Source organism: Mustelus asterias, chromosome 6 (genome assembly GCF_964213995.1).
Source record: "Mustelus asterias chromosome 6, sMusAst1.hap1.1, whole genome shotgun sequence".
Lineage (NCBI taxonomy): Eukaryota > Metazoa > Chordata > Chondrichthyes > Carcharhiniformes > Triakidae > Mustelus > Mustelus asterias.
Genome location: NC_135806.1, coordinates 71910687 through 71923926, shown reverse-complemented (window position 1 = coordinate 71923926; position 13240 = coordinate 71910687). Strand labels below are relative to the sequence as shown.

General features: G+C 40.7%; 1 protein-coding gene across 4 annotated transcripts in view; it reads left to right on the top strand.

Moving 5' to 3' along the window:
- The window catches only part of ostf1 (osteoclast stimulating factor 1), a 76460-nt gene that overhangs the window by 53371 nt on the left and 9849 nt on the right, over positions 1 to 13240 (top strand). For all 4 annotated transcript variants that reach the window (XR_013498177.1, XR_013498176.1, XR_013498175.1 and 1 more), the window contains exons 7-9: positions 904 to 953; positions 1401 to 1479; positions 6194 to 6292. Coding sequence is in view for 1 of the 4 variants with exons in the window: in XM_078214538.1 (XP_078070664.1) it covers positions 904 to 953; positions 1401 to 1479; positions 6194 to 6292 (228 nt within the window). In the remaining 3 variants the exon portion in view is untranslated. The remainder of the gene's footprint in view (positions 1 to 903; positions 954 to 1400; positions 1480 to 6193; positions 6293 to 13240) is intronic.

Below are 13240 nucleotides of genomic sequence, written 5' to 3'. Positions count from 1 at the left end.
GAGTCACTGAAAGCTAACTTGCAGGGGCAGCAAGCAATTAGGAAGCCAAATAGTAAGTTGGATTTGAGTACAGGACCAAAAATGTCTTGCTACAATTGTACAGAGCCTTGGTGAGACCACTCCTGGAGTATTGCGTACATTTTTAGTTTCCTTCTGTAAGGAATTATATAATCACCAGAGAGCAAGTGCGCAGTGGTTCACCAGACTGATCCCTGGGATGGCAGGATTGCCCTAATGGAGAGATTGAGGGCCTATATTGTCTGGGGCTTCTAGGAATGCAAAGTGATCAAATTGAATACAAATTCTTACAGGGCTGGGCAATGTTAATGCAGTCTCTGGCTGGGGTCACAGGAAACACAGTCTCAGAATAAGAGGTTGGCTATTTAGGACTGACGAGGAGGAATTTCTTCATTTGGAGGGTGGTACCTCTTTGAAATTCTTTAGCTCCGATGTTGTGGAGGTTCAATCATTTGAGTGTGTTCAAGACCAGGGTTGATAGATTTCTAGAGAGTAAAGACATCAAGGGATTTGGGGATTGTGTGGGAAAATGGCTTTGAGGTAGAAGATCAGCCGTGAATGGGGAGTAGGCTTGAGGGGCCAAATATCCTTTTCTTGTTCCTATTTCTGATGTTCTGAAATTGGGACCAGGAAAGAGAGAATTGGAATTTCAGTCTGAACATCTTGCTACTCAGCATCAGATAGACAAGTAGTGGAATGGTTATTAGTGATCTGTGCTGGTAGCTGCAGTTTTAGCTGAACTCCGTAGCATTCTTGTGCATAAATTCAAATCTTGGTTCTGTGGTTCAATATTAAGCTTTTTGGGCTAAGGTTGAAAGTTCCAGAGACAATTTTGTCTGTATTTTTGTTTAACTGTGATTTTAAATTTGACTTTTTAAATTCTAGGGATAGTGAAAATTCTGCTCTCCCAGCCAAATATCGAATTAAATCAACAGGTAAGACAATTAGACTCGACATGTTTTAGATTTATAATTGGATGTCAGAAATATTCAGCAAGGTTTTGACAGTGACATTGTTTGTACCTTTAAACAAGTACGCAGCGTTTAATCCCCAATGCCTTTCTTTGCAATATCGATCAAAATTTTAAAAAAAGGAACGGGGAAAAGTCCATTTTAAAAAAGAGAGGGTGATAACAATATAATGGAAATGTTACTGAAAATTTAATACCTTATCTAAAAGCAATTGCTGATATTGAGTAGTTCTACTTTGTTATTTGGGAAGAGCTAATTTTCCAAATAGCAGCATCGTGGCTTCCAACATGCTGGTAATATCGCTAGGCTGAAAGATTATTATGTTTTGTGCAGAAACTGTTGCAACATGAGCATGAGATCTTTAAATATGTACACGAGTGTAAATTTGGGGTTCGGTTTGCATTTACACAGAATAAACTGGGAGACACTGTCGTACATGCTGCTGCATGGAAGGGTTATGAAGATATTCTAGAGCTGTTGCTTCTAAAAGGTAAATCTTCAAATTATCTCCAAATACAAATGTTTTAATTTTTCTTGTTCTTTAATCCTACTCTCAATGTCCTCCTTTCACAAGTTAACTTCTTTTGTCCACTCTTTTTTCTTTATCAGCAGAATGAATTCGGGCAACTTTATCGAAACTCTGAATGTTGGTTTACTTGTCATCTGATCTTTCCACACAGTTTAGGAATGGAGTGTCTCAGGTTCCTTCAAAGCATAGCATACAGATTAACCTAAGATGTTGCTTTAAAAAAATAATTTTTTAGGAGTGAAATGATAGTGATAATTAAAAAGTCTTTCCTGTGCAATATTTGTTCATTGCAATCAATCTTTATCCTTTGTGCTCTCTGGTCCCATTTCCAGAAGTAGCTTAATTGATTTTTGATCCAGGTAATGAGTAAAATGCGAGTTCAGCAGAGTATGAGAAGGGATTAGCTCAGCTTGCTGCTTTAAGGGATATTTGCAATCCGATTTGCAGGAACCTGACTAACATCAATGGGGGTGAAATGGATGATAACTGATCAGCTAGCTGTTATCACCCTGCCCAGTTGTCCCCTCTATGACTTCAAAGCAAAGGAAAATTGAGAAGGATACATCATGGACAGTAGATTAGCTATTTATATAAATGACATAGATGACTGTGGCAGGTAGGATTAGTAAATTGCGGATGACACCAATGTTGACCAGGTGGTTAACAGTGAGGCGGAGTGTCTTGGGCTACAAGAAGATATAAATGGGATGGTCAAATGGGCAGATAAGTGGCAGATGGAATTTAACCCTGAAAAGTGTGAGGTGATACACTTTGGAAGGAGTAATTTTACAATGAAGTATTCCATGAACGGCACAACACTAGAAAGTTCTATAGGACAAAGGGATCTTGTCATGTTTGTCCATAGATTTCTGAAAACAAAAGGACATGTTAGTAGGGTAGTGAAAAAGGCATATGGGACACTTGCCTTTATCGATCAAGGTATAGATCACAAAAACAGGGAAATCATGTTGGAGTTGTATAGAACTTTGGTGAGGCCACAGCTAGAGTACTGTGTGCAGTTCTGGTTGCCATATTATAGGAAGGATGTGATTGCACTGGAGGGGGTGCAGAGGAGATTCACCAGGATTGTGCTTGGGATGGAACATTTAAGTTATGAAGAGGGGTTGGATAGGTTTGAGTTGTTTTCTTTGGAGCAGAGGAAACGGAGGGGTGACCTGATCAAGGTGCTCAAGATAATGAGGGGCACTGATGAGTTGAGTAAGGAGCAGCTGTTCCCTGCTGATCCTGTTGAAGGATCAGTCAGAGGGGGCACAAGCTCAAGGTAAGGGACAGGAGGTTTAGGGGGGGATGTGAGGAAAACCTGTTTTACCCAGAGGGTGCTGACCATCTGGAATGTGATGCCTGGGAGGGTGATTGAGGTGAGTTACCTTTTTAAAAAGTACTTGGATAAGCACTTGACATGTCATAATATTCAAGGCTATGGGGCCAAGTGCTGGTAAATGAGATTAGGTGGGAGATCACGTGTCATTGCAGATTTGATGGGCCAAAGGGCCTCTTCTGCACTGTATGATTCTACAGGTCTTGGACATAGGCTTAGAATTTGTGAAGGTGACTTCCACCCTGATTAGGTTGACTGAGAAAGACACTTGTGTATTAAAGGAAAGCATTCGTAAATTCATCTTCAAACTTGAGATAATTTATCAAATCTAAGGGGATAGTGCTTGTCCAAATGGCAAGATTTTATTCTGATTAGTGGAACATTGTAAAATGAGGTTTTCCAATTTAAATAGATGCGTTTAGATGGTTATAGTCTCTTTAAGGGCGATTCTCTGAAGCAATTGCACCCTGTAAATTGAGAGAGCTGAATACTCACTAAGACCTTGGTGTCCTTGTGCATCAGTCGCTGGAAGTAAGCTCGCAGGTACAACAAGCAGTAAAAAAGGTAAATGGTATGTTGGCCTTCATAGCAAGAGGGTTTGAGTATAGAAATAGAAATGTTTTACTGCAATTGTATAAGGTGTTGGTGAGGCCACCCGTGGAGTATTCTGTACAGTTTTGGTGTCCTTAACTGAGGAAGGATGTTGTGGCTATAGAGGGAGTGCAGCGAAGGTTTACCATGCTGATTTCTGGGATAGCAGATCTGTCATATGAGGAACGACTAAGTCAGTTAGGATTATATTCATTGGAAGTGTGAGGGGGGAAATCTCTTGGAAACTTATAAAATTCCAACAGGATTCAACAGGGTCGATTCAGAAAGAATGCTCCCGATGGTGGGGGAATCCAGGACCAGGGCTCATAATTTGAGGAAGGATATGCAGGGTTACGGAGGAGAAGGCAGGAGAATGGCACTGAGTGCCGGTACAGACACGCTGGGCCGAATGGCCTCCTTCTGTGTTGTAACAATTCTGTGATTCTATTACTTAAGCTTTTGAAACTGACATCTTAAAACTCCACCAGGCAAGGATATCTGTCCACCTGGTCTGTCTCAACAGGTAACTTCAGATTAAGACAGTGGCATTGCCCTGGTGAAAGGGTAGACCAAATGTAGTCTTCAGGTGAAGCAGAGTTAGAGCACAGTTGGTAATACACAGGCATACATATATTCCAGGTTAAAGTCATGTATTTTGCCCTTATTTTTCTGTTTACACTGAAGCAGTTATTTGGGAAGCAGAGAAGGAAAGTTGGTTGGAGTAGGAGAGAGTTCCTTTACAGTACAGACTAAGGTGTTGCGATACACAAAACTGGTGTCGTCATCACTAGGTGGAGAGGGCAATTACAGCATGTTAAATTTGCTCAAGTAATTTTCATTATAAAAGCCAATATAAGTATTGATGGTGGAAAAAGTTAATGTAAAAGTGTAATGATACATGATAATCGGAAATAAGGTGCTGTAAGCAGGAGCTATGCATAGACACAAGATTTAAAGACATGGAGATTTAAATGTTGAAAAATAGCCTGCGGTCTAGGTCAAGTTTCTATGATTTGATTTATTATTGTCACTTGGGGTACAGTAAAAGTATTGTTTCTTGTGCGCTATACAGACAAAACATATTGTTCATAGAGTACATAGGGGAGAAGGAAAGGAGAGAGTGCAGAATATAGTGTTAGCGTGCATGACTGACCTTTTTGCAGTTTTTCAACCAAGTGGAATTCAAGCTCATTTTCTTGGATGTATTTAAATTTGGATTTCATGGTGAAGGAATGTTATTTGCATCTAAACATGTATCCTCTTTCTCCTCTTCTTAGTCCTTCCCGTCTTAAGTATGAAGTTTTTTTGTACATAAAAGCTGCAAAAAACATTGGTCATTTCTTGCTTCACACTAATCTCCAAGAATTCAATTTTCTGATACTTCAGCTTGTCCATTGTTGGTGAGGAGAGCAAATAAAATATTTTGTTGGTCCATATTTTTAAATTTTCTATATTTAATTCAGTTTGTAAATATGATGAGACTCTGCAATCATCTGGCTTGACTCAGAGGTGTAGCAATGCACCTCTTTCAGTGATGGATTAAAGTGCAGTTTACTGAAACTTCAGAGCCTATAGGTCCTATTTTACCATTTTGATTTGAAGTTCTGGGCGGACTTGAAGCTGGGAGTGTTTCAGATCCAATTTTTCGACCTGTTCTGAGACGCCCCCATACGTACTCTGCCTACAAAAATATCAGCAATTCCGAATTGCGCTGCACAAGCCTGTGGGCGGGGCTTAATGCGCCCGAAACCCTGCAGCTCCAATCGGTACCTCCAAATGCGCATGTACAGAAAAAAATTATAGAAGGCTGCTCCCCTGCCACATCCCTTCCAGGCAGGGTAATGCCTCCCCCTGGCCTCCACAGACATTGCCCCACCCCCACAACATTACTGACTCCCTTATTCCCCCTTTCCCCACAGCCCCGCCACCCAGACCAATCGTGGGCCCCCCTCCCCTTAGCCCCCACCAATCTCAGGCAGAGTGGCAGAGGACCTCTCTCCGCCGCCGCCCGACATCAAGCAGAGAGCTGTCGGGCGCGTTTCAGGCGAGGTCCCGATCGTGGCCATTTTTGGGCCGTGATGAAGAGGGAACTGGTGCGGAGGTGGGCGTGAATCATGCTACTCGTCTCAAGCCCGACTTTACCAAGTTTTCGTGCCCGAAAACAGGCGCAACGCGATGGTAAAATGAATTCAAACTACTCATTTTATATTTCCCTTCTCCTCCCGTTCATCCAGTTTAACTTGTCATTTGAAAGTCTGTTAAAGCGCTTGCCATTGAAGCTTCAAATCTCAAAATGTAATCTCCAGATTGAATTTACCTACTTTAAAAGTCAAAAGCAAAAATAGTCATCTGTATACAAGGAAATGTTGCATTTAAATACTATGGTCATGCACCCACTTTGCCCCAAATATCAGTCACGAGATTTTAGTAATGACACGTCCTGGTGTTACTGACTGTTGCTGACCACTTGAGGACCGGCCAAGGAAGATGTGACACTTGCTCCACAAGTGGAACATGAGGAACAGCTCAAATTATGATAGTGGATATTTAAGTCAGACCATCTTCCACACACTGAATTTCTGCCCTAAGAGTTCAATTCCAGTTAACACCACAACCATTCCCTGTGTCAGTCGATGCTGTTGAGTGGATTATTAACCTCCACGTTAAACTGTAACTGCTTCACCAGCTATACAAATGAAAAAGACCTGACTCTTATATATGTGTAACTGTCTCTTCTATCTGTAGGTGCCAGAATAGATCTGAAAAACAATGAGAAGAAAGTGCCGTTAGACATGGCCACCAATCCACAATGTTCTTCTCTTCTTAAAAAGAAATCTGGACAAGGTAAGCAGGAAGAACCAAGGTGTAAGTTCTTTTTAATGCATTGGCTTGCACCAGCTCGGGACACTAAGTAACCTGGATACTTGTGAGGCATCTGTACCGCATCAGGATTTCCTGTATTGACAGCTTCAATTATGAAGGAAATGTATTTTTCCTTTGAGCGCCATTGCCATGCTATCTGCGTCGGATAATATTTTGTAGCTGTTTTTAAAAGGAAATGAAAAGAAAAATATGTCCTTGTGTACAGAAAATATTATTTCATGTAGGATTTTATTTGCAAATTATTTATCATTTTCTAAAGAAACTAAGGGATAGGTGGGGATGCTATACATTGTACTATATATGCTCTGCTTTTGAACCCTTTCTCTTTAAAATCATAGAAAGATACTCCATAGGAGGAGGCCCTTCAGCTCATTATGCCTGTGCAACTAACCTCTTTCCCCACAGCCCAAGCTCTCTTCTGTTGCATATTTATTCAACTCCCTTTTGAAAGTTAATATTCAGTCTGCTCTGCTGCTCTTTCAGGCAGTGCGTTCAAGATCACAACACTTGACTGTATAAGAAGATGTGTTTCATCATTTTGTCTCCGGTTCTTTCACCTAGCATCTTAACGCTGTGTCCTCTGGTTACCAATCCTACTGTCCTTGGAAACCATTTCTCTTTATTTGCTCTATCAAAACGCTTCATGATTTTGAACACCATTCAAATCTTCATTTCACTTCTCTGCTCTGAGGAGAACAATCCCAGCTTCTCTCCACAGAACTGAAGTCCCTTAATCTTGGTACCGTTCCAGTAGATGCTGCCTTCACCCTTTTTAAAGCCTTAAGTGTGGTGCTCAAAATTGAACTCAGTACTCCAGTTTTAGTTTAACCAGTGTTTTATAAAATTTTAGCTTAATTTCCTGGTTTTCGTACTCTGTACCGCGATTAATGTAATCAAGGATTCCAAAAGCTTTTTAACATCCTTCTCAACTTATCTTGCTGCCTTCAAAGATACATGTATGTATATCCCCGGGTCTTTATGTTATGTCTACTTCAAAATGGTATAGTTTGGTTTGTATTGCTTTGCCTTGCTCTTCCTGCCAAGATGTATCACTCCACGAAAGCAAAATACGACAGATGCTGGAAATAAAACCAGAGAGAGCTCAGCAGCAGATCTGATGATAAATCTGCTTCTTACTACACATATGCTGCCAGACCCGCTGAAAATTTCCAGTATTTTCTGTTTTGTATTACTTCCAATTTCTCTACCTTTACTTTAATCTGGTAACTATCTGCCCAGGTTGCCAGCTTGTCTGTTCCTCCCATTTGAGAACATGAGTTTTAAATCCTACTGTGGCAGTTGGGAAATTTTCCACCCTTCCAGTAGAAACTTCACCTGCATCCTGTAAGGACCTACTTTTCTACTTTGAGGACTGTCAATTTTTAAGTATGTCCTCCATCTGTTTCTTTCTTACCAAATATCACTACCACCTTCTCTACTGATTCACTGGCAACATCCTCTTCTCGAGTGAAATGACTCACTTAATATCTCGGCCTCCACAAGAATATCCCCTTTTTAGTCCCTCATTGGCCCCACCCTCGCTTTGACTTCCCTTAACTATTGTTAGCTGCAATTCTGTTCTCAAACTTTTTGTCCTCTTTGGATGTTATTCCTTTTCCCCCTCAAGGAAATGTCTAATTTGTTCCTAAATTATCTCCTTTTGAAGGTCTCCCATTGTTCAGTTACTTTTTGCCTATCAGTTATTAATACCAGTCTGCCTGGTTCAGATCTCTCCAACTTACTGAAGCCAACCCCCTCCCACATAAATTTGTATTTGCTCATTTCTTTTCCTTTTCCAGAACAATTCTAAACCCGATGGTATTATGATTTCCTTTTCTCTAAATTCTCTAACTTGCTGGGATACCTTGTTGGAAATATTAAGTTCTCAATCCTCCCCTTCTTTGCAGGGGGAGGGATGACTGAATTGGACCAAAAAATATACATATTTTGTAAAATAAATGGTCCAATGCATTGGTTCAACACAGTAAAAATCATGATTTACTCATATCCACAAATATGTCATGCTCCTGCATTAGTGTTAACAATGTTCTGCGTAAGGATATGACACAGACGCTAGATTTTACATAAAATAGCTGGTTTGATTTTATTTTGGTGCCATCACCCTCTAATCTGTCGAATGTGAATAAGTGTGTTGGAGGGGATAGAACTGCGTGAGGCCATTTACCTGCCTGAGGCCTCACCACTCCTGTCTGGTAGTGTTTTACCTTCAACAATTTTGAAGCCAGTTAATATAAATTTAAAAATTACAACCTGATTATGTCATCAGCACTGCAGCAAAATTTTAACTTCAGCATTCAGGGGCCCCACATGTGACCAAGTCTAATGGTTAAACCAGGGTGGGAATTGTGGTGTTGCCAGAAGACTGCAAGTTAAGTTTAAAAATGTAACTTTTATGTAGCGTCTTTGTGGAACAGCAGTTCTCTCTGGTCCTACTAGGGGCCCTTAGACCCCAGAGACTAAAGGAATCCTTCAACCTTTCCATCCCCTTGCCTGACTTGCATCAGCTTGCCAACCCCCATTCAGTCCTAGCACTTACACTGGGGACAGTTTCCTTGGGTCCTCAGTGGCACCTGACTCCTGCTCCTCATGACTTCCAAGAGTGCTGCCGGCTTTGGCTGTTCTCCTCCCATAATGTGGAGATGCCGGCGTTGGACTGGGGTGAACACAGTAAGAGTTTTAACAACACCAGGTTAAAGTCCAACAGGTTTATTTGGTAGCAAATGGTATTTGCTACCAAATAAACCTATTGGACTTTAACCTGGTGTTGTTAAAACTCTTACTGTGCTCCTCCCATAAGACATAGGAGCAGAATTAGGCCACTTGGCCCATCGAGTCTGCTCCACAATTCAATCATGGCTGATATCTTTCTCATCCCCATTCTCCTGCCTTTTCCCTAAAACCCCTGATCCCCTTATTAATCAAGAACCTATCTATCTCTGTCTTAAAAACACTCAATGACCTGGCCTCCACAGCTTTCTGCAGCAGAGTTCCACGGATTCACCACTCTGGCTGAAGAAATTCCTCCTCATCTCTGTTTTAAAGGATTGGCCCTTTAGTCTGAGGTTGTGCCCTCTGGTTCTAGTTTTTCCTACTAGTGGAAATATCCTCTCCACGTCCACTCTATCCAGGCCTCGCAGTATCCTGTAAGTTTCAATAGGATCACCCTCATCCTTCTAACCTCCGAGTACAGACCCAGAGTCCTCAACCGCTCCTCATTCGGCAAGCTCTTTATTCCAGGGATCATTCTTGTGAACCTCCTCTGGACCCTTTCCAAGACCAACACATCCTTCCTTAGATACGGGGCCCAAAACTGCTCACAATACTCCAAATGGGTTATGACCAGAGCCTCATACAACCTCAGAAGTACATCCCTGCTCTTGTATTCTAGCCCTTTCGACATGAATGCTTACATTGCATTTGCCTTCCTAACTGCTGACTGAACCTGCACATTAACCTTAAAAGAACCTTGAACAATGACTCCCAAGTCCCTTTGTGTTTCTGATTTCCTAAGCATTTCCCCATTTAGAAAATAGTCTACGCCTCCATTCCACCGTCTAAAGTGCATAACCTCACACTTTTCCACATGGTATTCCATCTGCCACTTCTTTGTCCACTTTCCTAACCTGTCCAAATCCTTCTGCAGCCCCCCCTGCTTCCTCAATACTATCTGTCTCTACATATCTATGTAACATCTGCAAACTTAGCAACAGTGCTTTCGGTTCCTTCTTCCAAATCATCAATGTATATTGTGAAAAATTGTGGTACTGGCACCGACCCCTGAGGCACACCACTAGTCACCGGCTGCCATCCTGAAAAAAAAATCTCTTTATCTCCACACTCTGCCTTCTCCCCACAGCCTAAGTTAAAATTGAGCACAAAGTGTTTAAGATTTATCTGATTTGGTATAACTATTTACACTTGGTAACTTTTAACTAAATAGATAATTGTTTAAATATAGAGTAGTATGGACAGAGTAATTGTAGATCATGCTACAGATTTGTTAAAAAACAGAAATGTTTCTGAATCTATGATGTTTTAAGATAATTGCAAGAGATCAGGTCAGAATAAACCTCTCTTCCATACCCAGTTTTATTATTTCTCTGTTGCTTTCACTTGCAGAAACAATCTTTTCTGAATGCTTTATAAAGAACGATTTGCAAATCAAGTACACTGCATGATATTGTTTCCCATAATTCACTTGAGGAACCTGGTCAGACAGTCCTGCCTTTCAAAAACCATGTGACTGTTCCTTCCTCGGTTATTGCTATTTGTGTAGTTCCCAGCTTTGTTTCTGAGAATCAGTTTATTTGTTCTACCAGATGCTTGTTTGATGGATCTGTGATTCCCTGAATTAGACTGTCATTTCTTTTGAATATAGGTACTATGTTGCTTCTTTCCAACTTAGTGGTACTTCCCTGACCCATTCAGTACCTCTCTCGGCATGATTGTTATCTCTTAACCCATATGTCTTCTATTAAAACAGGATGGGTCCAGTTTGTACCCAAGAATATGTTCTTTTTGCATCATGTTTGAACCTCTTGACTTGATTTGGCAGTAATTACATCTATGTGGGTTATTTCCATGAATGGAGGCAATGTTGTTTTAATTTTGCATCGGGAATGCCACAAGAATACATCCATTAAATGTGTGAATTATTCTCCTCTTGTCTTCCGCTTCATTTCCATTGGTGTCCTTTATGGCTTTCACTCCGTCTCTGACGATTTTACTGTTATTACCGTAATTTCTTACTGTTTCTATGTTCACTTCCAGTTCCCTCCTCTGAATTTCATGCATCCTTTCAAAATATCTGTAATCGTCCCAGTGGACCATCTAACTCCTCTCTGCAGTCTTTTTGAAGTTCGTTATTTCATTAGTGTTTTGTTGATTTCATTTGGGTCATGTTTTTCAGTTTAGCTAATTTTAGGTTTGTATTGTTTCTCTCGATCTAGATGCTAAACTATTTCTTTTTGTTGATTTACCTTGATTAGTTTTGTGGTTTCATATGATCCATTTCCTGATTTTTGTGTTTTGCAAGACCAAGTTGGCTATGGAATAATTTGCTTATTTATTCCTAAGGGAAATGAAAGAGCTATTTTGCAAACATAGTTTACAAAGCACATACATTTTTTTTTTGTTGGCCTCTAAATCTGCTTTGGGGATAGCTTCCTTTCATTGGAATGTTTTTGCATGCATGCACAGATATATGTCTTTAAATAACTCTGCACTGCTTGAGCATGCGAAAGCTATGATGCTCTCATTTCCTCATCCTATTCTAGCAGATGTGTTAAACATATCCTGCAAACGTAAAATGGGTGGGAAAATTAGGATGCATTTTTCACATGATGCCTTTAATAATTAATACTTTGCCTCTCTATTTCGCTTTGCCCTTTAAGAGACTACTTTAAAACTACTTGTTTCATCACACTTGGTCATCTGGCCTAATATCTCCTTATGAGGCTAAGTGTCATATTCAATTACATTTCACTATTCACGGAAATTCATTTTGGGGAAGCATTGTTCATTTGTTTGTTTTAAAAATACATATAAATGAACAATAATAAAACTACCCTACCTCAGAGATCTAACTTTAATTAATTATGCTTTAAGAAACAATTCCAGTGCATTAAGATAATCAGTGAGTCCCACCCAGAATGTGTACCCTCTTCCATACATCAAAGTCCTGTTAAAAGTTCTTGTCGAGAAAGACACAAACTAGATCAGGAACTAGCCTTGGACAAGGTACTGCATGGTAGGTTGCTGCATTAAGTTAAATCTCACGGGATCCAGGGTGAGGTAACTAAATGGATACAAAATTGGCTTCTTGACAGAAGCTAGAGGATGGTTGTGGAGAGTTGTTTTTCAAACTGGAGGCTTGTGACCAGCGGTGTGCCTCAGGGATCAGTGCTGGGCCCACTGTTATTTGTCATTTATATTAATGATTTGGATGAGAATATAGGGGGCATGGTTAGTAAGTTTGCAGATGACGCCAAGATTGGTGGCATGATGGACAGTGATGAAGGTTATCTCCAATTGCCGTGGGATCTTGATCAATTGGGCCAGTGGGCTGACGAATGGCAGATGGAGTTTAATTTAGACAAATGCGAGGTAATGCATTTTGGTAGATTGAACCAGGGCAGGACTTACTCAGTTAATGGTAGGGCGTTGGGGAGAGTTACAGAACAAAGGGATCTAGGGGTACATGTGCATAGCTCCTTGAAAGTGGAGTCACAGGTGGACAGAGTGGTGAAGAAGGCATTCGGCATGCTTGGTTTCATCGGTCAGAACATTGAATACAGGAGTTGGGATGTCTTGTTGAAGTTGTACAAGACATTGGTAAGGCCACACTTGGAATACTGTGTGCAATTCTGGTCACCTTATTATAGAAAGGATATTATTAAACTAGAAAGAGTGCAGAAAAGATTTACTAGGATGCTACCAGGACTTGATGGATTGAGTTATAAGGAGAGGCTGAATAGACTGGGACTTGTTTCTCTGGAGCGTAGGAGGCTGAGGGGTGATCTTAGAGGTCTGTAAAATAATGAGGGGCATAGACAAGGTAGATAGTCAATATCTTTTCCCAAAGGTAGGGGAGCCTAAAACTAGAGGGGAATAGTTTAAGGCGAGAGGGGAGAGATACAAAAGTGTCCAGAGGGGCAATGTTTTCACAGAGGGTGGCGAGTGTCTGGACCAAGCTGCCAGAGGTAGTAGTAAGAGGTGTATACAATTTTATCTTTTAAAAAGCATTTAGATAGTTACATGGATACGATGGGTATAGAGGGATATGAGCCTAATGCGGGCAATTGGGATTAGCTTAGGGGTTTTTTTTTTAAAAAGTGCGGCATGGACAAGTTGGGCCAAAGGGCCTGTTTCCATGCTGTAAACCTCTGT